The 26,636-nt window shown below is 39.2% G+C and overlaps 1 protein-coding gene across 2 annotated transcripts; it reads left to right on the plus strand.

The window, feature by feature from the left end:
- The first annotated feature begins 501 nt into the window (after positions 1–501).
- On the plus strand, positions 502–8,969 carry CLDN12 (claudin 12). Of its 2 annotated transcripts, XM_021689708.2 has the most exons (3): positions 502–570; positions 1,807–1,898; positions 7,435–8,969. In XM_021689708.2, the coding sequence occupies exon 3, from the start codon at positions 7,468–7,470 to the stop codon at positions 8,200–8,202; it is 735 nt and encodes a 244-aa protein (XP_021545383.1). In that variant the 5' UTR covers positions 502–570; positions 1,807–1,898; positions 7,435–7,467; the 3' UTR covers positions 8,203–8,969. The 2 variants fall into 2 exon arrangements, with proteins under 2 accessions (XP_021545383.1, XP_021545384.1); XM_021689709.1 differs by lacking the exon at positions 1,807–1,898 and having other exon boundaries at positions 553–570; positions 7,435–8,411.
- The last annotated feature ends 17,667 nt before the right edge of the window (positions 8,970–26,636 follow it).

Below are 26,636 nucleotides of genomic sequence, written 5' to 3' on the forward strand. Positions count from 1 at the left end.
AGTTGTTGAATCTAGAGAGTAAGCATACAGGTGTCCATTGTACTATTCAAGTTATCTGTATCTTTGAACATTTTCAAAGTCAGTTCTAGAGTTTGAGCTTTTCTACTTTGTGCCTTGGTAAATACTTTGTGGAAAAAAGTATTTAAGGATTTTTGCTAACAAACCTTACGGGGAAATCACATTTAGTAGTAAATATTTACTTGGGTACCCAACCTGAAACTATTTTTAGTTTTGTTTCGTTTAACTTTTTTTTTTTTTAAACACCTGTAACCCAAATCTGGAAGGACCTGAAGGTGCAAGGGGAGTAAGGGGGCCCAGGGGCCAGGGAGAAAGAAAGGCAGAAGGTGATCGCAGGATGTTGCCTGCGGCCGGCGGCCCAGTGGCTTCTGGGAATTGTAGTCTCCCAGTCATCCAGGGCATTCCTGATTAGGGCCTCGGGAAAACCTGACTACGCTCCCAGAAGCCTCCGGTGCGGCTCGCTGGGAACGCACTTCCTGGGACGCTGCGAGGGAGACGCTCTAAGAAGCTTCTCAGTGTGGGCGAGTGAAATGTCTTGGATGTGAGAAACAGGTAGGTGTGGTCAGGAATCTGATTTTTTGGGTCTTTTGCATAAGTCGTTGAGGATTTTGTGTAAAATAGCTAAATCGAAGGGAATCAGGGACACTGAAAACTGTTGACCCTACATCTGTGGACGTGAAAATTGAATGAGGAGGTATTTGATCAGGCTTTTAAAAAATTGTGTACACAGGAGTGTGGAAATGTCGAGGTGTCTTGCCGGAGCAGCCGAGGGCTTGGGCTTGGCCAGCGGGGTGTGCGGTGTGGAGCTGCAAGTTGCTATTTTTGAATCACCAGTTGGTTGTGTAATGATGACCTGCTCGCGGTTCAAACCCACTCAGTGTTGCAGGGATGGGTTTGTTCTGAGAGCGGTAACAGTCACTGTTGCGGTCTCTTTCTCTTGGCTCTAACCAGGAGAGACCCCCTCCTTTTTTTTCTTTCTGCTAGCTCTGTTGCTCCTAAGGACCGGGCTCGAAGAGAAGGAGAGGAGAGGAGGGGGAGTGCGGTTTGCCTTGGAAGCTTGGTTTGCTTTACTCTGAAGCCCAAGTTGTGTGTAATAGGCCTTGGGAGGGGCCGGTTACCACGTTAGAGAAAGGCCGGACTTGGTGACCCCACTTAAAATGAAAGCTCAGGGATCCTAGTGTGTGTTTTTAATTATAAAACGATTTTCCCTTAATTTGGAGTGAGCAGTTATGCTTGATACCAACTTAAGAAACATACATTTAGAAAAGAAAAATCATAATTTGAAATCTCTTCCGTGCAGACTGTTGAGGACAACATTCTACATAATAATAATGGGGCTAGTGATAAATGCCTTAATCTAGGAAGTTCTCTGGCGTTTATAAGTTTGCATCCTGCCTATTGTAATAAATAGTATTTGAAAAGGAAGTTGTTGGTGCCTAAAATAGATCTATAGAAACATATTTAGATGGCAGGTTGAGCCATTGGTGGAACTGTAAACTTAAAAAAGCATCCTAGTTGCAAATTTTAGGATGCACAATGCATATCAACTTAGCCTAGTTTTGTTATCAGTGTCCTTTTAAAAGGTACAAAAGAAACAATGAGTTTCTTTTACTTCCAAGACAACTAACTGCACAGTGTTTCCTTGGGCCTCCTTATTCTTAGTTGTGAGTAGGATCTAAAAAATCCATTGTGTGTGTGTGCACGCTCGCGTGTGTGTTTAACACACACATATATATATAATTTAAAGAAGTATTATATTAATTTAGGACATTTTTCCTATTTCTTTAGGCCCAGATCATCTCTACTGTCTATTCAGATGTGCATATATTTCTTCCCTAAGTTGATTAAAGTTGTTTTATATCTGTCAAGTACCTCAAAGAGTAAGTACATTCTTTGATTTTACTCCTTTTCCTTTTTCCACCATATATCAGATGGCATGTTTTTCTCTTGTTCAAAAAAATGAAGTTATAAGATAGACTTCCCTTGTGAGAGCAGTGATTGATAACCTGTAGTTTCTAAGAAAACTCCAATTACAGGTGGAAGGGACTGCTAGTCTTACCATCAAGAAGTAATGTAGCTGCTGTTACACATGTCTTCTATAGCTATTCCTGGGATTGTCCCAGAAAAAATTACATAGTGATTGGTCTGTGAATTCCTAAAGCTGTTAGCCATTATTCCTGCCTCGGACTTCTTTGAATGCTATTCAAAACCACAAAACAGGTATCTTTTTGAAAATACTTTTAGTTGAAAATGATATATTTGATAACTTTAACTGTGTACCGAATTTTATCCATCTACTTCTGAAAGTCACCATGGAACAGATAGATGACAAATGTGAAGTGCTTGTTTTGAAACGAGTCCTTATTTGATTTGGTCAGTAACTGCTCCATAGAGAATGCTCTGTTATTATTGTTACATGGCTGTAATCATCTGTGATTGATTGCTGAGACCCAGAAGAAAAGCACATTCCTAGCTAAAGAAAGTAAATAAGCCTACTAATAATCATTATAAATTTAAATTTCTTACCATACTCTGTTTTACAAAGGGCTTTACTATTCATGATCTTATAGATACCTTGGGGGACACTTTACTGTTGAGATATTTGAGGTTCAGAGGACATAGATGACTTGCCCAGTTTGTAAATGGTAGGTTGTGACTGGCATTTGGGTCTCTGGTTGCCTGGACTGTAGTACCAAGTTGCCTCTCACATGGAAACAACAAGCCCAGACATCTATATATTTGACCCAGCTTAAGTCTGTTGCCTAGTTAGTGTTCAAGAGTACTACTTAGATTTGTTGGATTAGTGTGTTCTTAACCTGGCATATTTTCTACAGTCCCTAATAAGGGATTTTCATATGGCAAAAAGATGTTTATCTTTTTTCTCCATTGCTATATTAAAAAGAAAATATAAATACAAATATAGTAAATTGTTCTGCTTTAAAAAATAGTTTTGCTTTGATAAACAGGCATTAATTTGATATATTAACCTGTTAATAAAAAGGGGGTATATCCAGTAGTAACAAGCCTATTGAGTTGGAAACATGAGGATCAACACAGGTACAATTGATTGACTCCTTGGCCACTGTGAAAGTTAACCAGTGTTGCCAAGCTTAGTTATGCATTTTTGGAAGAATAGTCTTTATGTAAATACTTGGGAATCGCCTCAGTTTTAGGGGAATTTTTTAGGGGAAGAAAATCACCTTTGTTTTAAAAAATGGGAGAGACTGGCCAATAAAGTGGAAAGTGGAGGGCATGGTTTAGAAGCAACTTGGAAGCTTCAAAACGTAAGATATGAATGAATGAATGAATGATAACAGAGCAGATTTGTAACTTTCTCTCTGGATCCTGACCATACCCATATGGAGCTTACATTTGTTTCTTTGTTTGTTCAGTTATTTAACAAATAATCGAGTGCTTTCTGTGTACCAGTGTGGGACACAGTGAATAAAAGAGAAAGCTTTCTGTCCCCCTGGAATTCAGACTAGTGAGAAAGATAAATACTGAACAAGGAATTATAAGCATAATCACTGCTCCCAAAGAGAAGGTGCAAAGGTGATTTCAGAGCATTTAACCAGGGCTGGGGAAGGTAGGGGATCAGGGAAGAGAGAACAGGTTTAGGGCCAGCCTCCCTGAAAATTAGAAAAATGAATACCTTTTGGGTAAGCAAAGAATAGAATGGAATTAAGAAAGTTCTAGAAGGAAGAATAGCATGAAGTAAAGCCCTTAGCCAAATTTAAAAGTGCCAAATTTGAAGACTGAGAAGTAATATGACTACATAGTCTGTAACATGTTAGATGGGAGAGTGACACATAAGGAAATTGAGAATTTGACAGGAACTGATGGTGGGATTTGAAACTTTGGAAACTATGAAGTTTTAAAATTTAGAAACTATTCTGAGGGAAATAAGAAGGCATTGAATGTGAGAAATGTAGTGAATGTGAAAAATGTGGCTCAGCTGGTGGAGCATGCAACTCTTGATCTTGGGATTATGGGTTTGAGCCCCACGTTGGGGCTACTATTAGTAGAAATTACTTAAAAATAAAATCTTAAAAAGGAAATATAGTGAAATAATCAGATTTGCATTTGAAACAAGTTATTTTGGATTAAAAATTAATTGGCATAGGACAAGAGTAGAGATCTTTCATCTTCTTAATATGAACAAATCCTAACCTGAGAGCATTATTTTCAGTTTTAAATCACTAAACATACTCCATCTCCCAACTATCCCTATAAAATGATACTTCATCCCTCTAGTGAGATATATGACTTATCAAATCATGCAGATGTGGAGTTAAGAACAGATCATAAAAAGGAAAGTAGCCAAAGAAGGTTAAAAAGAACAGGGACATTAATTCCAGCACTGAGGTTGAAATTAGCTAAAGAAGTGAGGTTAATAGTATTTCCCTTCTGAAAAAATGCCATGGTATCCTTGTTGACTGTGTAAATTAGGACTTTTCGTCAGTCTCTGGGCTCTGAGCTAAGAATGCTTCAGTAAAAGCAAGTTCAGGGGACTGATAGAACATTTGTGTTGATTTGATGCGGGATAAGTTCGAACACACTTGATCCTGAAGTAAATATTGACCCACCTCTGTTCATTAGTGTCATTTGATAGTCTATAATCTAAGAACTACAGGAATTTATTTATAATAAGTCATTCATTCTGATCTTGTTTCTCATTCCCTTTTCATTGTAGGAATTAGTGGTACAAGGCAGCTTGATTGGAGAAATCTCAGTATTTCTGATACTCCCAAGTTTTTTACCCCTATCTGTGAAAGCAAGAGAAATTTATGATTGGGTTAGGACTCTGAGTACGTCGCCTGAAGGAGTTCTGAAGCTTTGAGAGAAACAGAGGGAACCTTTTTCTTATGTCTTTACAGCTTTAATCAAATCATTATTCTCTTTCCTTGCTCAGTCTTTCTCTAACCCTGGGTGATACATTTTTTATGAACAGGTACCTTATTGGTTCACTTTGCTTAATATCTAACAATTATCCTTTGACATGTAGTGATCATACAATTGATTCACTCTCAGCATATTGACTTCTCATAGAACAGCATATTCTTTCCCTCAGTCTGATTGTTAACACATTGGAGCAAGGTCCAGATCTTAGTGGCTTCACTGTCCCTCCAGGGCCTAACAGTATTTTGCATGTGCTGGATACTCAGTAAATACCTGAGTTGAATGAATTGATTCATTGAATGAATTATTACTTGGTAATAGCTACTTCCTTGTCCAATTCTATTATCAATAGCCTACCTTTGTGAGTTACTGTGGTCTTGGAACAGTGCCCAGTACTCATTTATTCAAATATTCCTAGAATGACTTATGTGTTGGGCACTGTGCAAGTTGCTAACAGTGTATGGGGGAGACAGACAGGTAAATGAGCAAAAGCCAGTAAGAAGCTGCATTTTGGAGCTTGACATCATTAGTAGCCTTTTCCAGTGTAAACATCCTCAAACCTGCACCACAGTTTCCATTGCTGGAACAAGGTAGTTTGATTGCTAAAATTAAGCAAGACAGTTTTTCTCCCCATTTTGCATGAAAAATATAAATTAGGACTATAATTATTTTGTTTTCATATGTAAACAGTATATTTGTAAGTAATTGCTACTTCTGGTAATATTGACAGAAGACAACATGATAAACAAGTAGTAAACTAATATTAATGGAGAAACTTAGAACTAATTATGCTTAACTTGAGGACTTTGAAAAATGGTTCACTTGTGCTTAAACTGATTTTATATTGTACAGTTATATAGGTATGTATGTGTAACTACATATTTTCTGCTAGTAAAATTTTTCCTAGTTTACATGATCAGATTAAATATGCAAATATGTTGTTTTCTAAAGAAAAAAAAAATGTGCCTTCCCATTCAGACACATTTGATCAAGTCCTAACCCAGTTTAGCATTTTGATCTTCTTTCTGGCCCCTGAACTCCTGGAAATGCTATTCCACCATCGCAGCACATAATATTTGACTCTGCAGAGGATCATGGTTACTCTGAACACATACTGTATTCAGAAACAATAATATTCTCAACCTTGCCCCTTCATCATGATCTGACTAAAAGAAGTAAATGTGCTACCTTAAGTAGTCTGTTGTGTTGCCTCATTGGGGGCGTGATAGAAGGCAGAGAAAACATACTTGGGTGGTGTTTGGAGAGTGAGTTTCAAACTCTTAAACTAAAGCTGAATAAGATATTGGTCTTTATACTTTGTCATATGCAGAAAAAGAACACAGTGTTTTAATTTGGAATGAGAGAAAGGCCTGGCTACTTTTTTTCTTTTTCTTACAATAGCGTTAATAGAGATAGGTTGTCGTTACCTCAGGAATGTGAGCAGTAATGATATAATAACCAATAACCACAAGTGTAATAACCGGAAAAGCATGCAAGTCATCTTGAATCAGCCAGGAAGTAGTTGAGTAGAATCATTTCAGGGATCTTTGTTCTCTTCTTTTCATTTGACTAATTCAATGGAGAGGAGTTCATTTACATTTTGTAATTATCCAGTATGCCTAGTATATAGGAATGAGATGTTGCTTTTTCTTATTTAACATTTATTCAGCAAATGTTCTTTAAACTGCTCCAGTATGCCAGGCACTGAGCTGGTCACTGAGTGCTAAGAAGTAGTTAACACTTGAAGTGCTCTTAAAATGTGCCAGACATGTTTTAAGCAGTGGACAGTATATTAACTCACTCAATACTTAACTCTGTGAGGTAGGTACTGTTATTTTTCCCATTTTACAGATGAGGAAAAGGAATCACAGAGTTCTGTAGCTGACCCAAGGTCACTTGGCTAGTAAGGGAGGAAGTGGAGATTAGAACCCTAGCAGTCTGGCTCAGGGTCCTCCCTCAGCCAGTCTGCTGTCCTGTGATCCTTCTTTCTCTACGTCTTTGTCTTTTATGAGCCAACTTCACCGCAGCTGCATGCTAGTTTCATTTTCCATTTGCATGAGCACGGGGGGCTGAATTTGTGTTGCGTGTTGTTGACGGTTGATGAGTGCTCTGACCTTATATATTTGAGTGGCTGACACATGAAAGTATTTGGTAGATGTGTGTTGAATGAGTGATTATTGACAATTGAGAGATTTTCATATGTGATGTTAAAAGGATTTGAAATTATTTTGATTGTTCCTCTGCTTTGCTGGGAAGTAAAATACTCAGGTCCAAAGACTTTAGTTCTTTGGTCGCTACCTGGCCCGGCCACCGGTAACCAAGCATATGTGAGCGTGCCTGCGCTCTGGGGTCACAGGCACATGTGTTTATGTGCCTTCATATTGTACGTAGGAACCAGGGACAGACTTTGCCTCTTTGCATTGACATCGTTAGTTGTGCTGCCAATCAGCACCACCCTTCCTGCTCTGCTCTCCTATTGTCCCCTCATGATTTGTCCTCTTGTGTGTCACCCCCCAGTCTGACTGACGGTGCTGCACAAGCCTACCTGCCATGGGCTGTCGGGATGTCCATGCAGCCACAGTCCTCTCCTTCCTGTGTGGAATCGCCTCGGTAGCAGGCCTCTTTGCAGGGACTCTGCTTCCCAACTGGAGGAAATTACGACTGATCACATTCAACAGAAACGAGAAGAATCTGACTGTGTACACTGGCCTGTGGGTGAAGTGTGCCCGATATGATGGGAGCAGTGACTGCCTGATGTATGACACTACTTGGTACTCATCAGTTGACCAGCTGGACTTGCGGGTCCTCCAGTTTGCCCTGCCTCTCAGCATCCTGATTGCGATGGGTGCCCTGCTGCTCTGCCTGATCGGAATGTGCAACACGGCCTTCAGGTCCTCAGTGCCCAACATCAAACTGGCCAAGTGTCTGGTCAATAGTGCAGGCTGCCACCTGGTGGCCGGGCTGCTGTTTTTCCTGGCAGGTACTGTGAGCCTCTCCCCTTCCATCTGGGTCATCTTTTATAACATTCATCTGAACAAGAAGTTCGAGCCAGTCTTTACGTTTGACTACGCAGTGTATGTCACTATGGCCAGTGCTGGGGGCCTGTATATGACTTCCCTTCTGCTGTTTATTTGGTACTGTGCATGCAAATCTTTGCCTTCTCCTTTCTGGCAACCATTGTACTCCCATCCTCCCGGTATGCATACCTACTCACAGCCCTATTCAGCACGCTCCCGCCTCTCTGCCATCGAAATTGACATTCCAGTAGTTTCACACACCACCTAATGGGGAAATTGTTAGTTCTCAGAGAAAACTTGTAGCCTCACATTTCCCTTGTACAAGGACCCGTATACATTTTCCTTTGTTTCTGACCAGTCAATGAAGCCAAATTTGTATGTCCTGGTAGAATGAAGTGCTGCTAGTTTTATGAAAAGTACATTATTTTAAATGTGAATCATTCCTTTTATCTTGCTTCTTATGCTAGAAAGATTTTTAACCTCTATATTGATATCTAATCAATTATTCAAGTGGAAAGGGCCTGTGTCTCAGTTGAGGTAATTTAGAGCAACATGGTAAAGTAAAAAATGAAGACTAAGAGGGGCTATTGTACATGATCTTTATGAGTATTTTAGAATATGTATTGTCCTCTTTCTATAATACCTTACACTGGGAAAAAAGGGCAATTTCAAATATAAGAAATTTCTTTCAGGTAAGAGTAATATTTTAACAGTAGTCAGTCTACCAGCTTAAGGCTGTAACTTTTCTTACTTCTCTCTCGGGGCTAATTATATAAAACAGAGTTTCATATTTTGAAGATACTTTTCTTTTGTGCGTTCCTTATCTTCTACCTCATGGCAGTGTTTAAAAATAAAATGCATTTTAAGTGATGTCATAGAGAATAAGCCTAACATTTTAAATAACTACTAGTATGGATACCATTTAACATAATTTTAAAAGTTAATTATTCTATAAATTGTATTGTTAGAGTTAAAATGGGCCATGTGATGGATCGGTGCTTTCCCTCTGAGGCAGAAAAGCCTTTTTTTTTTTTTTTTTTTTTTTCAGATAGCATCCACCAAGTAGTACTCAAGGTCCTGTATAATCTCTTAGTGACAAAGAGAAAGAAAGAGGCCCAAGTGGTGTATTCTCTTTGAGACTGTGGTAGGGGACAAGCATCTATTCTTCATTGACAACATCAGAGATTCATTCTGGTGGACTGCCTTTTGAATGATGAGTGAAGTAAGTTATGGCTTCACCATGACCACATTCACTCTTAATTCAGTTCCTGCCCTCATCACTGATTATTTCCTTGAGCATATATCTTTGCTCCACACTTTAGTGGGTGCTATAGAGGATACATGAAAAAAGTATGAGATCCGGTCCCATCCACTAAGAAATTTTAATATAACAAAGAAGATCAAACTGTTATCTAACAATAGGAAACAGTCTGACTTTATTGGCAGCTGGTCTTAATTTCTCAATCATTGATCCAGGAATATATTTCAACATGGCTTTCTGACAGACAGGCTTATTGTACAATACCAGCAATATTCTGGAACTTAGAAATTCAATTCATTGGATCCTTTAGCACTTACCTTAGCCTAGACACTGTAATAACACTATATCAGATTCATGAGAATGGGCAAAAGTGGTAAAGAAATTAAATTGTTCCCTTTTCACCTCTGAAAGTATGATGATGTATTGAAGAGGGAGGAGTATTTAAAATCTCTTCTAATGGGGTAACATTTAGATGCACCTGCATTAACACTGAGATGAATGCTTAGAAATTCAGGGATATTGGGTCTTTACCCTCATGAATTTGAGCTGCTGACTTACTTGGTATAATTTGCTATATATTAGTATCATGTTCATAAGGATATTGTTTTATTAACCATTACAAATTTTACAAACCACTAGTTGCATGGTAAACAGATTATTCCTCTTTGCAAATCTGGATATGATTCTGGTACTTCTGTGGATGTAAGTGCTACTTTCCTTTTTTTCCTAATTATAGCACTGGTTTATGTATATAGCAAATAAATCCAGTTGTAGAATTTTTAAATGCCATCAGTATAAAGTATGCAAAACTCTGGGTTTTTTATTTACAGCTTCTGATTACCTTCAGTTCCATTCCTTTTTACTCCTCTCAGACGTAGCTGAATCTTGATCACTTCAAGACAATGGCAGGTAGAATTTTAAGATTAATTTCCTCCTTTGCTAATTAATATCAGTCCTCACTCTCACTAAATTTGTCCAGAAGTGTCAAGAATTTACCATCTTCCTGTTCTTAGTATCAGCAATGTTAAAGAAAAGTTGACTCAGCCATTAATACACTAGACAGGTTTTAGTCCATGGGATCATAAATGTAAATGTGAAGCTTTTTCTGTAAGCATCTTTTGCAGTCTTTTCATAATCTATAGCTTCAAATTAGTATTTACTATGGCTACATTAGGCAAAAGAAACAAATGTTTCCCTTATTGTCTTTAATATTTCAGATTTGCTCTCAATAGCTATTCTTCAAGGCCATCAAAGGAAAACAAGTATTTACAGTTCTTTTTAGTAATTTTTGAGCACTCATGAGGCTATCATTGTGATGGGGGATATGGATTTTTTTGTTGTTGTTGCTGCAAGTTATTAATGTTAAGGGCCTTTTACAGAAGCCAGCTTGAAACAACCTTAAATGTGGTATCATGCACCAGATTTGGTTTATCCAGCCATGAGAGGAAAAAAAAAAAAAAAAACAACTCTGAGTTTACTTTACTTGTAATTATACACTATAAGAAATAATGTTTGTTGTAAGCTGCAATGTAAAACCTCAGTGAAACTGCACTGTACTTCTTGGTGTTTATTAAAAGATGTATTTTTACAAGTTTTTGTTTCTATCCTTTTCCTCAATGCTTTAAGGTAAAATATTTTAAGGGGCGCCTGGGTGGCTTACTTGGTTCAGTTTCTGACTCTTGATTTTGGCTCAGGTCATGATTTCAGGGCCATGAGATTGAACCCCATGTCAGGCTCTGTGCTGGGAGTGGAGCCTGCTTAAGATTCTCTCCCCTTCCTCCTCCCCCCGCTCACATGTGCACTCTCTCTCAACATAAATAAATCAATAAATAAAATATTTTCAGAAATGTTTCTCAAATATATGTAAATTGAAAAAGATACAGCCCCATTTAAAGCCCTACAGGATAGCAATTGAAAAGGAATTAGAAAACATGGATTTATTATTCCAGAAGCATCAAGACCTTTCATCCATTTCTAAGAGTAGTCCTAGGAATTCACTGGACTGTTTGAACATTCCACAAAAAAACACTGAGTGAAGTTGGTGTGCCAGATTTGCCTCATCAATGGAGTTTTCTAATGGTCTGTGTTCTTGAAAATTGAGAGTTCTCAAATGGTTAGGTAGGAGGACCTTTCCTTACTCTTCAGAACATGAGGTTTCCAGGAGAGGTGGTCCTGATAGGTAAGTCACCTTAAAATTTCTGAAGCTTGGGATGAGCTTTTAGTTTTTTGGATTGCAGCCTTCTCGGATAGTTCTCACATGCACTCCTCACTGAACCCCTGCTCTATGGTAGCACCTTAGATGGAAGAGCCATCCATTGCACTAGAAATCTGAAGCTGCTTCAGGTTGGACATCCCCAGCTGAATACGGTAACAATTCAGAGTCTGCCTCTCAGTTGGACAGGTTCATTGAGGGTGACTATGTGCTAGAGAATCCCTTCATGCTAATCAAATTCAAAAGAGACTGATTTACCAACCAGAAATGATGAATACAGATTACTTACAAACACTATCCAAGAACTGTTTTTAAAAATATACCGTAGGGGCACCTGGGTGGCCCAGTCGTTAAGCGTCTGCCTTCAGCTCAGGTCATGATCCCAGGGTCCTGGGATCGAGCCCCGCATCGGGCTCCCTGCTCAGCGGGAAGCCTGCTTCTCCCTCTCCCACTCCCGCTGCTTGCATTTCCTCTCTCGCTGTCTCTATGTCAAATAAAATAAAATCTTTTTAAAAAATAAATAAAAATTGGGCGCCTGGGTGGCTCAGTTGGTTAAGCGACTTCCTTCGGCTCAGGTCATGATCCTGGAGTCCTGGGATCGAGTCCCACATCGGGCTCCCTGCTCAGCAGGGAGTCTGCTTCTCCCCCTGACCCTCCCCACTCATGCTCTCTCTATCTCATTCTCTCTCTCAAATAAATAAATAAAATCTTTAATAAAAAAAAATAAATAAAAATAGACTGTAAAACAGATTTCCTTCAAGAAAAAACTGATTCCAGTCCTGGGATAGGGAAAGTACAAGACAAGCTCAGCATATCTTGTTCTTCCAGAAAGTAAGGAAACACTCAAAGAATGATGGGGAGTTATCAAATTACATAGGAGCCAGCTTGAGGTTCCCACTGACCAAATCTGACAATCTGAGCATCAAAATAAACAGTAATGGGTTATAAGCTGTTGAATAAAGCAAAACTCTGTGTGTCTATACTGATAGAAATGGAAAGAAAGAAAAGCTGTTTGTTAGAGTAAAATACCAAGAAATAAATATAGAAAAAAAAGATGGAGTTAGGAAAACATCAATAGAACTAAAGCTGGTTGGTGAAAGCTTGATGAAAAATGGGATAAATATCCTGTAAATACTTAGTCTCAAAATTCTGCTCCACAAATGACTTGTTAATTTCAAAGGGAAGAATAGTAACTTTATAGTGGGTAAACTTGCCAGACACAGCTTTAACCAAGTGATCAAATTTATCACCGATAATAAGACCAACACCATTCACCTCCTGATATGATGCAGTAAGACCACACCATTGCTTTTGTGGTGTTTCCATTAAAAAAATCCAAAAACATAGCTTGAGGGGCGCCTGGGTGGCTTAGTCGGTTAAGTGTCTGACTGGCTCAGGTCATGATCTCAGGGTCCTGGGATCGAGCCCTGTATCAGGCTCCCTGCTCAGCAGAGAATCTGTTTGTCTCTCTTCCTCTCCCTCTGCCCCCCCCCACTCCCCCCGTGCACATGTGTGCGTGCGGGTTCTCTCTCAAATAAGTAAAATCTTAAAAAAAAAATACATAGCTTGAGATTAATTTTGAGGAAAGACGTGCAGCTTGTCAGTTCCATTTTTGCTTTTTGCTTTCCTCTCTTTATCCTGCTGTCACTCTTCTTCAGTTTTATAAAAAAGCATAAAAACTTACTAAGTTGTCTCCAAAATACTGTGCACAGTAACTCTTTTAGGAGGGATTTTGAAGAGCTTGTGTTAGGTCTTCTGAAAAACTAAAAAGGAAAGATCCCTTGCAGAAGAGCTGTAAATCAAAGTCACAGAACCACAGGACTCGGGTCTTAATTAGCTGTCCCATTTCCATCGATTAGGAAAATATCTTCAGTCCTAAGATATACTGACCTGTTAGCCTACGAGTCTCCCCTTGCTCCCCCTCCCCCACATTGGAGGAACCTTTCTAGGCGAAGGTCATTCCCCCTGTACCTGCTGGATGTCTCCCCACCCTCTAGTTTAGAAGGGCTGTGGAATTTGGGTAGAAAAAGCACAACTGTAGCCTGCCTAGTATTCATATCCAAATCTGATCTTAATGGGGAATTTGGGTTGGTTTGTTGTATTTTGTTTGGAAATATGCCAACCTTCAGACTGTTCTATAAAACAAATTCTTTTTTTTAAAAGATTTTTATTTATTTGACAGAGACACAGCGAGAGAGGGAACACAAGCAGGGGGAGTGGGAGAGGGAGAAGCAGGCTTCCCGCTGAGCAGGGAGCCAGATGTGGGGCTCGATCCCAGGACCCTGGGATCATGACCTGAGCCGAAGGCAGACACTTAACGACTGAGCCACCCAGGCACCCCTATAAAACAAATTCTTAAGCAAATACTGAGGAAGAACATGAGATGGTGGATGAGAAAAAGAGAAAATTTTCCTTATTTTGTATGAAAAACCGATGTGACTGGGTACTGTTAGCAGGAATCTGGTAATTGGAATTTTGAGTGGTCCTTGTTCATTAAAATCCTCTGTAGAAAGACTGTATCTTCATGTCTCCAGAGTTTTACTTTATGGAAAAAGGTAACAGCCGCTGCTCATTAAGAGAAAAGGTATTATTGATACTTTAACTGTGTTCTAACTAGTGGCCTCACTCCAAGATTCACTCTCAACAGTTTGAAAGGATACTTAGAGTAAATAAATCAAGATAATTCACTTAAATTTAAAAATAATTTTTGCCTCTACCCCCATGTTCCTTTTCTTGCCTTCACTCTCAGAACCTACTCCTGTGATCTGGAATTGTAGCAACAGAAGTTTGCTGTAGGATAGGACCCCCAGGTCCTATCAGCCCCCTCTAGGATAAGCAGGTGTCTAGGAATCCTGCCTTCCCCCTTGCTGGCCATGTGGACATGGGCTTTGGCTTAACTGGTCCCTCATGTCCTAGAGCTGCTAACCTGCTCCTGACTACTTCTGTTTTAAGAACTCAAAGGTCCAAGCGGATGCTGGAGCCAGGTGATACCTGCCAATTCTGCACATCTCTTCCCAGCTCTCTATCCCATGACATCATGTTGGTGGCTTGACACTGGCCATATTGGAAGTATGTATGTCACAGAAATTAGCAAATGCTACAAATTAGAGCTTTTCTTTTTTTCCCTTTCTTTCAATTCGTTGAACTTCAGCCTAGTTGATTAAGAAATTTGTGATGATAGTGAGTGCTTAGAGCTGTAAAACTTCACCTGTGATAAAGGGACTCTCTGAAATAGACTTTTTTTTTTTTAAGATTTTATTTATTTATTTGAGACAGAGAGAATGAGAGAGAGAGAGCACATGAGAGGTGGGAGGGTCAGAGGGAGAAGCAGACTCCCCGCCGAGCAGGGACCCCGATGCGGGACTCGATCCCGGAACTCCAGGATCATGACCTGAGCCGAAGGCAGTCGCTTAACCAACTGAGCCACCCAGGCGCCCTGAAATAGACTCTTAACAGGTCTATCTCCAGTATTGCGCTGTCCTCCTTTGCACCACCACTTCATCCTGTACATAGGTAACAATGAACCTAATAAAATGCAAATATGACCTAGCCTCTCCCCTACTTAAAATAATTCAGCAGCTACCCTTCAGAGCAGAATCTAAGCTCTTGCCTTAAGTCCGAATGGAAGGTCTCATACAGTAATACAGGGTACACCAAAGAACATAGAGCCAGCCAAAGTGAACTCCCTGGCATAGCACAATGACACAAGAGTTATCTGGAAGGGGATTTTATCCCCATGCCCATAGCTGATCAGACTTCTAGCGATTGTTTACACTAACAATATCTCCCAAGTCTAATGTGTAACAAAGAATGCAAATTCAATAATAAATAATAGGAAATACCCCTTTTCAGTGACTAGACTGGTCACATGCTTTATTCAAGGAACTTATATTTTGTATGTGGTAGAGTAGCATGATGATAGCTAGCCTTTAAGATGGCCCCTAATGATCCTTGTCTTCCAGCATTCATACCTTTTTGTGGTCCCATGCCACTGAGCAGGGCTGACCTATGTTTCCAGTAACATTTTGCAGAAATGATAGTGTGTGATTTCTGAGGTTAAAGTCATAAAAAACATTGTAGCTTCTGGCTGTCCCTCTTGGATCACTTTCTCTGGGGGAAGCCGGCTGCCATGTTATGAAGATGTGGAAAACCCTATGGTTAATATAGGAGGATATCAATAGCCAGTACCAAACTGGCAGCTCTTGTAAGAGAGCCATGTTGAAAGCAGATTTCCTTAACCCCAGCCACGCCTTCAGATGACTGCATTCCTGGCCAACATCTTGATTGCAACCTGATTGAGAGACCCCAAGCCAGAATCACCCAGCTAAGCTGCCCCCAACTTCCTACCCACACTAACTGAAATAATGCTTATTGTTGTTTTAAGATGTTACGTTTGGGGCCTGTTATACAGCAATAGATGACTAATACAAAAAACGTAGAGCAAATGCAGAGGACCAGTCTTTAAGAGTTATTTGTTTTTATGCTGTGAAAAATATTGTGAACTTTCCTTGCTCACTATTAGAAAAAAATCTGTCATGACCCCAGATGCCCTTGAAAAGTGCTGAATGTTGCCCAAGTGTGGTAAAACAGTCTAATCTGAAGTGTGTATATAGGGAGTGGGAGGTGAGAAAGATCTGAGCTTAGTTTAGCAGAGCTCCTTCTAATTTTGGTTAGGTTGTGAGTGGCTACATTTGTTACCAGAGAAATAAACTGAAGAATAAACATACACAGAGTTTGGAATAGAAGTTAAATACATTTATAGTCAAATTAATCTGATGCACATAGTGGTTATGTTGTTTTATGGTTACCAGGAATAAATAAGCCATACTTATGAAAAATACATAACTTGTTTTTATCTAACCATCCAATTACATCCAGCTCTACTGGAAGAATACAAAACAGATAGTTGCCTATGTAGAAGAAATAGCTGATTCTAAGACTCACCAGGCAGTTGAGATGACAAGTAATACCTCCCTCTAGTAAAAACAAATAGCAAGACAAAGAGCCTGTGGCAGGAGTCCTGAGAGAAGGGTTGCTAGAGGGAAACTGAATTGCAAAGACATTTCATTACAGTGAATATAATCTGATTGCTCTCAACACTTGCCCTGAAAAGGGCAATCAGCCTAAGGACACTGAGCTCCTTGGTTGGGTAATAAAAGGGATTCCAGGGAGACACTGTGACCTGAGTGGAGGGATGGCTCAGCAACGCAAAACGTCAAAAGCTAAATTTTCCTACTCTTTTTAGGTTGCTTCTCTCCCCACCGAGCTTGTCAAGCACTGAAGTGGAGAAAGTCATAAATGCTAAAGTGGATTGGAGGAAACTGGTAAATTTTCCCCAGGTAGAACCACAATGCCTGTGGACTTAAGAGCGCTTTGACAGAGAACAGAGTAGGAATTAAGGGAGTCCTAACACCTTGTGGTAGGTAGTTTAGCTCAAGTCAAGTGAAACCCTGTGTCCTTAGAAATGAAGCTGCAAAAGAATGATGAACAAAAATGCAGTTTGTTCAGAGAACAAAAGTATATGAGTGTTAAGGAAGTAAAGGAATCAAACTTTTAAGATTCTCCAAAGAGAAAAATGGCAAATAAAAAGAAAATCATCTCAGTCTTACATTTTACTTAAAAAAAACCAGCTATTGTCAGTCGCATATCAAGCAACTGGCAGCCTGTCTTTTTGTATTTATATATATGCTTTTGTTTCTACAGATGCCTCTGAAATTTTTGTTAGAAGCAAAGTCACTAAGGTTGCCAAGAGAAATTTGCAATGCTTCCATGGTGGCATAGACATGAATCATGCCAACAGGGACAAATAAGAACACCCCTTTCCCCAATTCCCACTACATCTGTGCTTTTGGAAGGCATTGTGACATAAGGGCAGGACAGGCTTCATGGGCATGAGACCTGTGCTGCCCACAAGGCCCTGTGCTCAGAAGGGCCCTGTCCCTGGTTTAATATTCTGTGGTCACTGTCTTGAAATTCTTAATTTTTGAACAAGGGGCACTACATTTTTACTTCGTGCTGGGCCCCAAAAATTATCTAGCCAGTCCTCCATGAGGTCACTGTGGGAAAGGCAATACACCAGTTTGGGGGCATGCAGATTTGGGATTAGACATCATTGTGAAAGAATGCAGATCAAGCACCTGGTACAGTATGCCTGGTTTTACTATGAGTATTATTCATGAAAGCCAAGTCTAGATCTCAGATCCCAACTGATGTTAGTGTTGGCCATAAAAATAAGTATCTTTATAAAAACATAGTTCTATTTTTGCTTTACATTTTAGAGGTGGTTATGGATTTACATTACCACTGCTGTCACTTCTGCTAGGATCCTCATGCCTTCTTATTACTTTACTTGGAGCCTTTAGTAGAGACTAAAAAAATTAATAATTTTCTTAAGTGTTAGCTACTTCATGTAGGGTAGTTATGTTTTTCGTGATTCTACTGAGAAACAAGGAATTCAGTGATTCCTGATTCTCTAAGAAAACATAAAGGTGACTATATATACCATACTATTATGGTGTCATTTCTGATAGTCTGGGACAAAGGATTTTTCTACTCTCTCCACTATCAAAGCAGCAGGCCCCCTCTCTGGTTGAAGGGAATATAAATTTGAAAACGTATAAAGTGATCAAACAGGGCGCCTGGGTGGCTCAGTTGGTTAAGCGACTGCCTTCGGCTCGAGTCATGATCCTGGAGTCCCGGGATCGAGTCCCGCATCGGGCTCCCTGCTCGGCGGGGAGCCTGCTTCTCCCTCTGACCCTCCCCCCTCTCATGTGCTCTCTGTCTCTCATTCTCTCTCTTGCAAATAAATAAAATCTTTAAAAAAAAAAATTAAAGTGATCAAACAAATTGTTCATCTTTTAAGCCAGCCCCCAAATAACTGCAATCAGGGAAACATACTTATTCTTTACTTTGGAGAAAAGAGTGATATTGGAGCACCAATCGAACCTTAAGTACTACATTGAGCAGCTCAAGTTGTCCTTACTGTGGGGAGAGGACAGGGAGCCAAGATAGGTCCTGACGTTACACAGGATTGAGATAATGTACCTCAAACCAACACATATGAGGTTGTATCTAAATACAGTAAATTCTCATTATTCATGGTCGTTATATTCTATCAGATCACAGTGAACACTGAATTAGTACTGACCCATTGCTCCTGGGATAAATAGAGAGTTCGTTTCCTGGAAACTTCTGGCCATAACGTTTTCATCAGTCAATGACTACATAACCTTGTTTTATGTGTATGTCTGTTTAACACCTTATTTATCGTTGATTCATTAACATTGAATTCAAGGCCAATAGCACTATAACTCATGCCTGAGCAAAGCTTATCTAACACATGTGTTTTCTCCCTAAAGCATATAAGAACTTTCTTGTACTTTGGAATATTAGACAGCACTTAAGCACTATGTTTGAGGGTGCTTTTAAGCAGTAAAATCACCAATAAAAAACCCCCAAATGTGAAAAACCTGGCACCAAATAGATTGCAAAAAGGACACTTGTTTATGAGAGCTGTAAAAGAAGACAGTGTTATGCTTTTTGACCTCAGCTAGGAACGAGCAAGATGGGTCATTTGAATTTTTTGCTGCTCTACTTGTGTCCAGGAATGACCATGAAAGCTCATGAGTATTGATTTGGGGGTTACAAATAAATTTTACTGAGTAGGCAAATTTATAAATATGGAATCCATATGGAATCCATGTGTATATGGAAATTGAGAGGGAGTGATTTCACTACCTTAGTGGACTTGAGAAAAAAAATCCAGTAGGTTTGTTAAGAGATGCACGCAGATAGGAGATCCAGCCGTCTTTCTCATCTCCTTTTCCAGAAAGATGCAGCAGAGAGCACCCTGGACATGGAGTCAGGAGAACTGAGATCTCTACAATTCTTCATCTTGGTCTTACCAGCTGGGCAACCTTGGGTAGGCATCTGAAACTCCATGTTCTTATTTCTCAGTTTCCACATCTGTATGTTGAGACCAAAAACATCTGTCTTCCTTCAAAGGGTGGTTGAGAGGGTCCAATGGATTTTTAAGTTCTGTACCATCTGTACCATAAACCATAAGGTGTCATATTATGTATCAGAATCTTCCTTTGTAGATGGTTTATTTTCTCAGAAAAAACAAAAGCCAAGTCTATGCTAATATTTGGATTTGGATAATAAGTATGTTTCCATTCAAAATGCATTATGAGGGCACCTGGGTGGCTCAGTCGGTTAAGCGTCTGCCTTCGGCTCAGGTCATGATCCCAGGGTCCTGGGATCGAGCCCCACATCGGGCTCCCTGCTCTGCGGGGAAGCCTGCTTCTCCCTCTGCTCCTCCCCCTGCTCATGCTCTCTCTCTCTCTGTCTCAAATAAATAAAAAAAAATCTTAAAAAAAAAAACACATTATGAATCCAAGGGGATATAATATAAGTATATTCTGGTTAAATTGTCCTTTCTAAGTAAGATAAAGTAATTGAGCCAATAGTTTTAAGACCTACCCCTACTTCTAGGATTTTAGGGACAAATATGGGAGTGAAAATACTCGTGATGTAACAGTGTTGGGATGGGGGCAGTGAAAAGTTGACCCTACTCTGATGTGCAAGAGTTGGGGTGGATGAAGGAGACACTACAAAGGACCAAATCCTTGGTGATGGTTGCAAAACATTTTTTTTTTTTAAGATTTTATTTATTTGAGAGAGAGAGACACAGCGAGAGAGGGAACACAAGCAGGGGGAGTGGGAGAGGGAGAAGCAGGCTTCCCGCCGAGCAGGGAGCCCGATGCGGGGCTCGATCCCAGGACCCTGGGACCATGACCCGAGCCGAAGGCAGACGCTTAACAACTGAGCCACCCAGGCGCCCCGATGGTTGCACAACATTAAGAATATATTCAGTACCACTGAACCACTTAAAAATGGCTAACGTGGTAAATTTTTTATTATGTGTATTTTACTATAATAAAAAATTAGAAAAAATAAAAAGTGAAAAACCAGTGGTGGGCTGGACTTGGCTGGCTGGAATTTGCTAGCCCCTGCCCTAGTAGATCATCATGGGGGGCATTCCATTTAGGAGACTGTTGGTCTGTAAGAGAGAAAGGGTCTGTTTTTGCACAGTTCTCCAATAATGTGAAGTAGAAGAAATTTTTTTTTTTTTTTAAAGGATCCAGCCCAGAGCTACTGCACTATTCTTCCATCACATTAGGAAAAAGATGCAGCCCTAACCCTTGAGTTCTAGGGCAGGACATATGGAATATGCCGTGGCCCATGAAGAGTCATCCCTATTTCATCATCTGTAAGCTCTGTCCATCTGAAGGAGATGTATGCCAGAGCTGTGAGTGGGTCCCCCCAGACAGGGGACTGGGCACTGATGTCATTTCTAGCTTTTACAGTTTGTCCACAAACTTAATAGGTAGATTTATTTTCTTCTTTTTAAAGTGGCTAAGGTTAAAGATATTTAATTTAGTAGAATTATAGATAGGCTAGAGAAAGTCGATAATAAGCTGTTAGTATTTTTTAAATGAACACCAAAAAAAGTAATTCTTCAGGAGAAAAATCAAATAAGGTATTTAAACCTGTTTTGAAAATTGTAGAATGTACCATGATCAGAAAGCATTAGGAATTGACTGGTATCTCTAGATAAATATGCTTACAAATATCACTTTGTTACCATAATTCCTTTCAAATGAAAGATGTTTAAAAAGTAGTTGCATCTTCAGGTTTGGTATGCCTGGCAATGCCAAACACATTAGTTTGCCAAGACGAGATTTTCTCAGCCCTTTTCATTATTATGATTTTATTTTATACTTGATATAAACCCAAATAAATGAACAGCTATTTCTGAAACTTATCACTTAACACTGTTGATTCACTTTCCTGTTCAATTGGCATCTCCTGCTTCTTTCTTTGATGAAGAAATTCTCAAACATTTATGTAACCCTGTGTCTACATGCAATTTTTATATTTGGAGAGCCTTAATCAGAAACTAAATATGGATTTCATTTCAATATCTGCCTTAGTAATTAGTTTATGAGAACATAAACAAATGACATCTATTGCCTAATATATTTGTACTTATTTATTTTAGATCAACATAAAATATGTCACTTGAAGAAGAGCATTAGGAAATACTTGTGACAACATGGATTTTGATAAGCTGACTATTGTATAAGGTCTTAGGTTTCCCCGTGTATTCATACTTCTCAGTAGTAAGATCGCACCGAATTGTATCGTCATTAGCTTAAAGGACAATACAGGAGACATACAAAGCCCAGATTAAGAGGCACCTCTTCCTAGTGTGCTGTCGTCCCGCCCGTCTCTTTCTAGGCGAACCCAGTGAATTTTTAAACTATTCAACAGTAAGTCCTTGAAGGGTCACTCCATCCAGAGATATTTTACAGTTAATATGCCACTCCTAAAGATTGGAAACTGTTTTTTTTTTTTTTAGATTTTATTTATTTATTTGAGAGAGAGAGAACACACATGAGCAGGGTGAGTGGGAGAGGGTGAAGCAGGCTCTTGACTGAGCAGGGAGCCCGATGCGGGGCTCCATCCCAGGACCCTGGGATCATGACCTGAGCCGAAGGCAGACGCTTAACCCACTGAGCCACCCAGGCTCCCCAAGATTGGAAACTCTTAAGTTCTTCAAAATTAATCAGCAACAGTGGAATTTTAGGTATTATTCATGCTAGAAGTAAGATTCTTTGAAGCCTGAGTTTCTCCTGGAAACTCGCAAGTCAGACCATGTGAAACTACCCAATTTTAGTGTATTTTAGGCTAAAGCCTAGTCAAAGCATATGAAAATTTGTTGAGACTTCTTTATGGAAAAAATATTTTTTAAAAGATAATTTGAAGATTTTATGAAATGCTGTATTTTGCAGAATACTTTGTGATATGCAAAATAGTTCTTGTTTTAGAGCTGCACTGGGAAGCATGTATAAGTACCAATTATTTTAAAGCGAAAGGCCATATATGGAAAGTTTTTTCCAACCTTCAAATTCTCTTATCTACCTGGCTATAGTTTAATTTTTGTGCAACAATTGTGACATCTGGTGGTTAAACTAAGTAATTCCACTGAAGGGTTTCACATGCTGTTTTCCTTAAATTCTTTTAATACGGGATCTTGCTATTCATACAATACTGTACAAATATCTTTGCATACTTAATCATAAGGGACAAAGACCAAGTAGTGGAATTCCTGAGTGAAAGGATGTATGTATTTAGAATGTTAATATTGTTAATTCACCATTCAAAGAAGTTTGTACCAATTTACACTTCCACTATGACTGGGAGTAGTTATTCATATCATCCCAACAATGTGTATTACCAAATGCATTCATTTTTGTTTTATTTTTAACTTCTATATAAATGGGGCAGTTCATCCTCTTATGGCTTTTTTTTCCTTTTTCTTTCTTCTGTTTTTTTTTTTGGCCACTTGCATTTCATTTATCAGTGAGGTACCAGCCCACATCTTTATCCCATTTTTAGAAATGTACTGGTTCTTGAGCATGTTTTCTGTGTGCATGTGTGTAAAAGGTTTTTGCGTATTGAGGAAGTTAGTCATTTATCTGTCATTTGCACTGAAAACATTTTTCCCTTTTGTCATTTATTGTTTATACTTTGTGATTGTTTTCTACTTTGTAACATTTTAAATTTTTATGTAGTCAGATATAACAATTTTTCCTTTTATAATTTTAATTTTATGTCATATTTTAAATGGGATATTGGCAAGATACGCAGAATTTTGCTTTTGTCTCTATACAATTCTCTACTACTTGAAGATATTAATATGAATGTGAATTATATTATAAAAATTATTTTAAGGGAATATTTCATACCATGGAAAGATAATTAGGATCTATAGTTAGCTGAAAAAACAAATTGTAAAATATAATCCCACTTTAGAAAATAAAAGAATGTTTATGCAAACAAAAAAGACTGTATGGAAATGCACCTAAATGTTAATGATCTCAGAGTTGAAGGATTTGAGTAACTTGTTTTATTTTTTATTAATTTCTATTTTTAATCACTCTACAATGCACTATATTACTTTATGATTATAAAAAGTAAAAAAAATTATCAGAATTAATTCCTGTATATAGATTTCTATACAGTACTTTAAGTATGATTTCATATAGCTTATGTTGTATTCACGCAAAGGCCTAGCACTGCCCTTCTCTCTATTCCCCACTCCACGGACCTATTTCATTCTTAAGAAGTTTGATTCATCAGACATTTCTTATAAAATAAGATGATATACTCCATTAATACCTTTAAAAAGAGAAATTTCTGGTTCCTGGAGCCAGAAGATAATTGGATACAAAAATATCTGACATGAAGGTTATTTCTTCCACCAAATTTCAGTCATGCAAGACCCTTAATCCTTAGATTTCTCTTCCATACTTGACTGATTTCATCTATATCTTATGTGGGATAAGTAGCAAATACTTCTGTTCTTTGAATTACTTAAAAATTATTTATATAATTATACTCACCCTGTTCCAGAAATAATTTAAAGGAGTAACAACTCACAAAGTTTAAAGCTAAATAAAATGTAGCCAGATGATGTAAAATATAAAATAAACAAGCAAAGAAATCAGAACAAAGAAAATAAGAGCTAAAGAGTGATAAGATGAAATCTAGCCCTTAAGGATCAGCACTCTTCTTGAGGGTGAAATTAACCTTTCTAAGCAGCTCCCTCACCACTACCACCCACCCCCTATGAAAGAGACTGGAGTTTGAAAAGGTCACGGTGTCCTGAGATTGAGGCCAGAGGGAAATTATTTAGGTGCAGGAGGTTTACCTGTGACAATAGCGTAAACTGGGGCTTCCTGTGGGTCAAGAACAAAGCTAAACTCTTTAAGTCCTGGTTCTGTTTAATCTTCACAATAATCCCATTGTTAGTGGGGAACATTTATTCCTGCTTTCCAAGTTTCCACTTGACTCCCTGGGAAGGAAACAGAGGGGAGTAGTCCTTTGGGCTTCTCAAATCTGCCCCCTTAGTAACTTCTTCCTCCTTTGGACGAGTTTGGGAGAATTGGTGAGTTTGAGAGAAGGAAGGGCAGCTGCAGCGCCTTCCCCGGGAAGGCTTGTTCTCCTGACTGGGAAGGTGGGGGTTTTCTCTGGCCCCCTGCGTACTAAGCTTGCTCTGGAGAGCTCTGTCCTTATACTTGTGGGGTTCTGATGTAGTTCTCAATTCAGCTTTGTCCGTAATAAATGCGCACTATCCACAACCCTTTATCTGAAACTCCTGGGACCTGGTGGGTGGGTTCCAAACTTCAAAAATTTTCAGATTTTAGAAATGTTGTATGGTTCAGGGGCGCCTGGGTGGCTCAGTTGGTTAAGCGACTGCCTTCGGCTCAGGCCATGATCCTGGAGTCCCTGGATCGAGTCCTGCATCGGGCTCCCTGCTTGGCAGGGAGTCTGCTTCTCCCTCTGACCCTCCTCCCTCTCATGTGCTCTCTCTCATTCTCCCTCTCTCAAATAAATAAATAAAAATCTTAAAAAAAAAAAAAAGAAATGTTGTATGGTTCATTTATGGTTTCTGGGACAACTCTCCCTTATCAAACATTATTATTTCTGCACTAAAAGGTATGAATATTCACATTGAGTGGGATAAATTAAGACCATATCACATCAATTCAGATCAGATTTTACTGTCAAATGAGTTCAGATTAAATTGGATTTTTCTGCCAAATGAGTTATGAAAACACTTTTGGCTTTTAGAACTTTTTGGATTTTGAATTGTAAATAAGAGATTGCTTGACTGTGTTTTGATCTCTAACTGTGACTTTTGTGTCTACTTTTTCAGTTGGTTCCTGGCCTGCAGAGCAGAGGAAAGCAGAGGTAGGTATACCAAGAAGCTAATAAAGCTTCAGGACTCCTTCTGTGACCTCATAACTTACTTTGTATTTATAATGTCAAATTCTTGCGCTTAATGAGACTCTTCAAAAATATAAGCTTCAGGTCCCACAAAACCTAGGTTCATCTGTAGAGAGAGGTATGATTGTCTTCCCTAAAAGCCCAATAGCCTAAAGGTAGGCACCATTATCATCCCCATTTTACTAAGGAAGAGACTGAAGCAGAGACATTAAATTATTTGGCATCCAATTGTAAATGGCAAAATCTGGATTCAAACCCAGTGGAACTCCTGAGTTACTGCTTTTAACCATTGCCTTTCTACATCTGTGGATAAAAATAATAGCTGACATTCTTTTTCCAATTAAATTTCAGAGGTTAGCCTTTATCCCAACAAAAATAACCTATTGCATCTTAATTTCTATCAAATGTCTTAGTCTGATACGAGAAAAATGAAATTCTTCAAATAAAGTTCTCTAGTAACTTAGGAAAAAAGCACTACAATAACAAACACTTTGGTACATTTTCTTCCAAAGATAATCCACGAGATTATGTCCTGTTTACAAATTATCATTTTCCTGGGGCGCCTGGGCGGCTCAGTCGTTAAGCGTCTGCCTTCGGCTCAGGTCATGGTCCCAGGGTCCTGGGATCGAAACCCCGCATCGGGCTCCCTGCTCCACGGGAGGCCTGCTTCTCCCTCTGCCTCTGCCCCTGCTTGTGTTCGCTCTCTCGCTGTGTCTCTCTCTCTCAAATAAATAAATAAAACCTTAAAAAAAAAAAAACCTAAATTATCATTTTCCTGATAGCAAGCCTTTAATGTTAGGCAGAATCTACTCCTTTTCTCCAAAATGGAATTGTATTTGCACTTCCCAACAACTATATTTGGCTTTTCATGAAATTCAATCCAGAAATCAGTGAAAACTGTGTACACAGAATCCTCTAACATTTCTATAACAGTAAATGGTTTTGTGTATATATAACCTCATTTCTCTGCATAACAAGCCGCGAGAAAGGGAAACTGAATACCCACATTTTACAAATGAAGACAAGAGAAAGTAACTTCTCCAAGGTCACCAAGTAGTGGTAAAATTGGCACCAAGACTCAGGACATTTCCTCTCCCCTTGTCCAGGGCCAATATTACCACCTCTGTTTTATAAAAGCTTGAGGGAGAAGTTTCTCCTAAGGGGAAATGTAGAAGGATGTTTATTTAAAGAGCATCGACTCTGGGCACCTGGGTGGCTCAGTCGGTTAAGCGGCTGCCTTCGGCTCAGGTCATGATCCTGGAGTCCCGGGATCGAGTCCCGCATCGGGCTCCCTGCTCGGCAGGGAGTCTGCTTCTCCCTCTGACCCTCCTCCCTCTCCTGTTCTCTGTCTCTCATTTTCTCTCTCTTAAAT

This window comes from Neomonachus schauinslandi, chromosome 12, assembly GCF_002201575.2.
Source record: "Neomonachus schauinslandi chromosome 12, ASM220157v2, whole genome shotgun sequence".
In the NCBI taxonomy this organism is placed as follows: domain Eukaryota; kingdom Metazoa; phylum Chordata; class Mammalia; order Carnivora; family Phocidae; genus Neomonachus; species Neomonachus schauinslandi.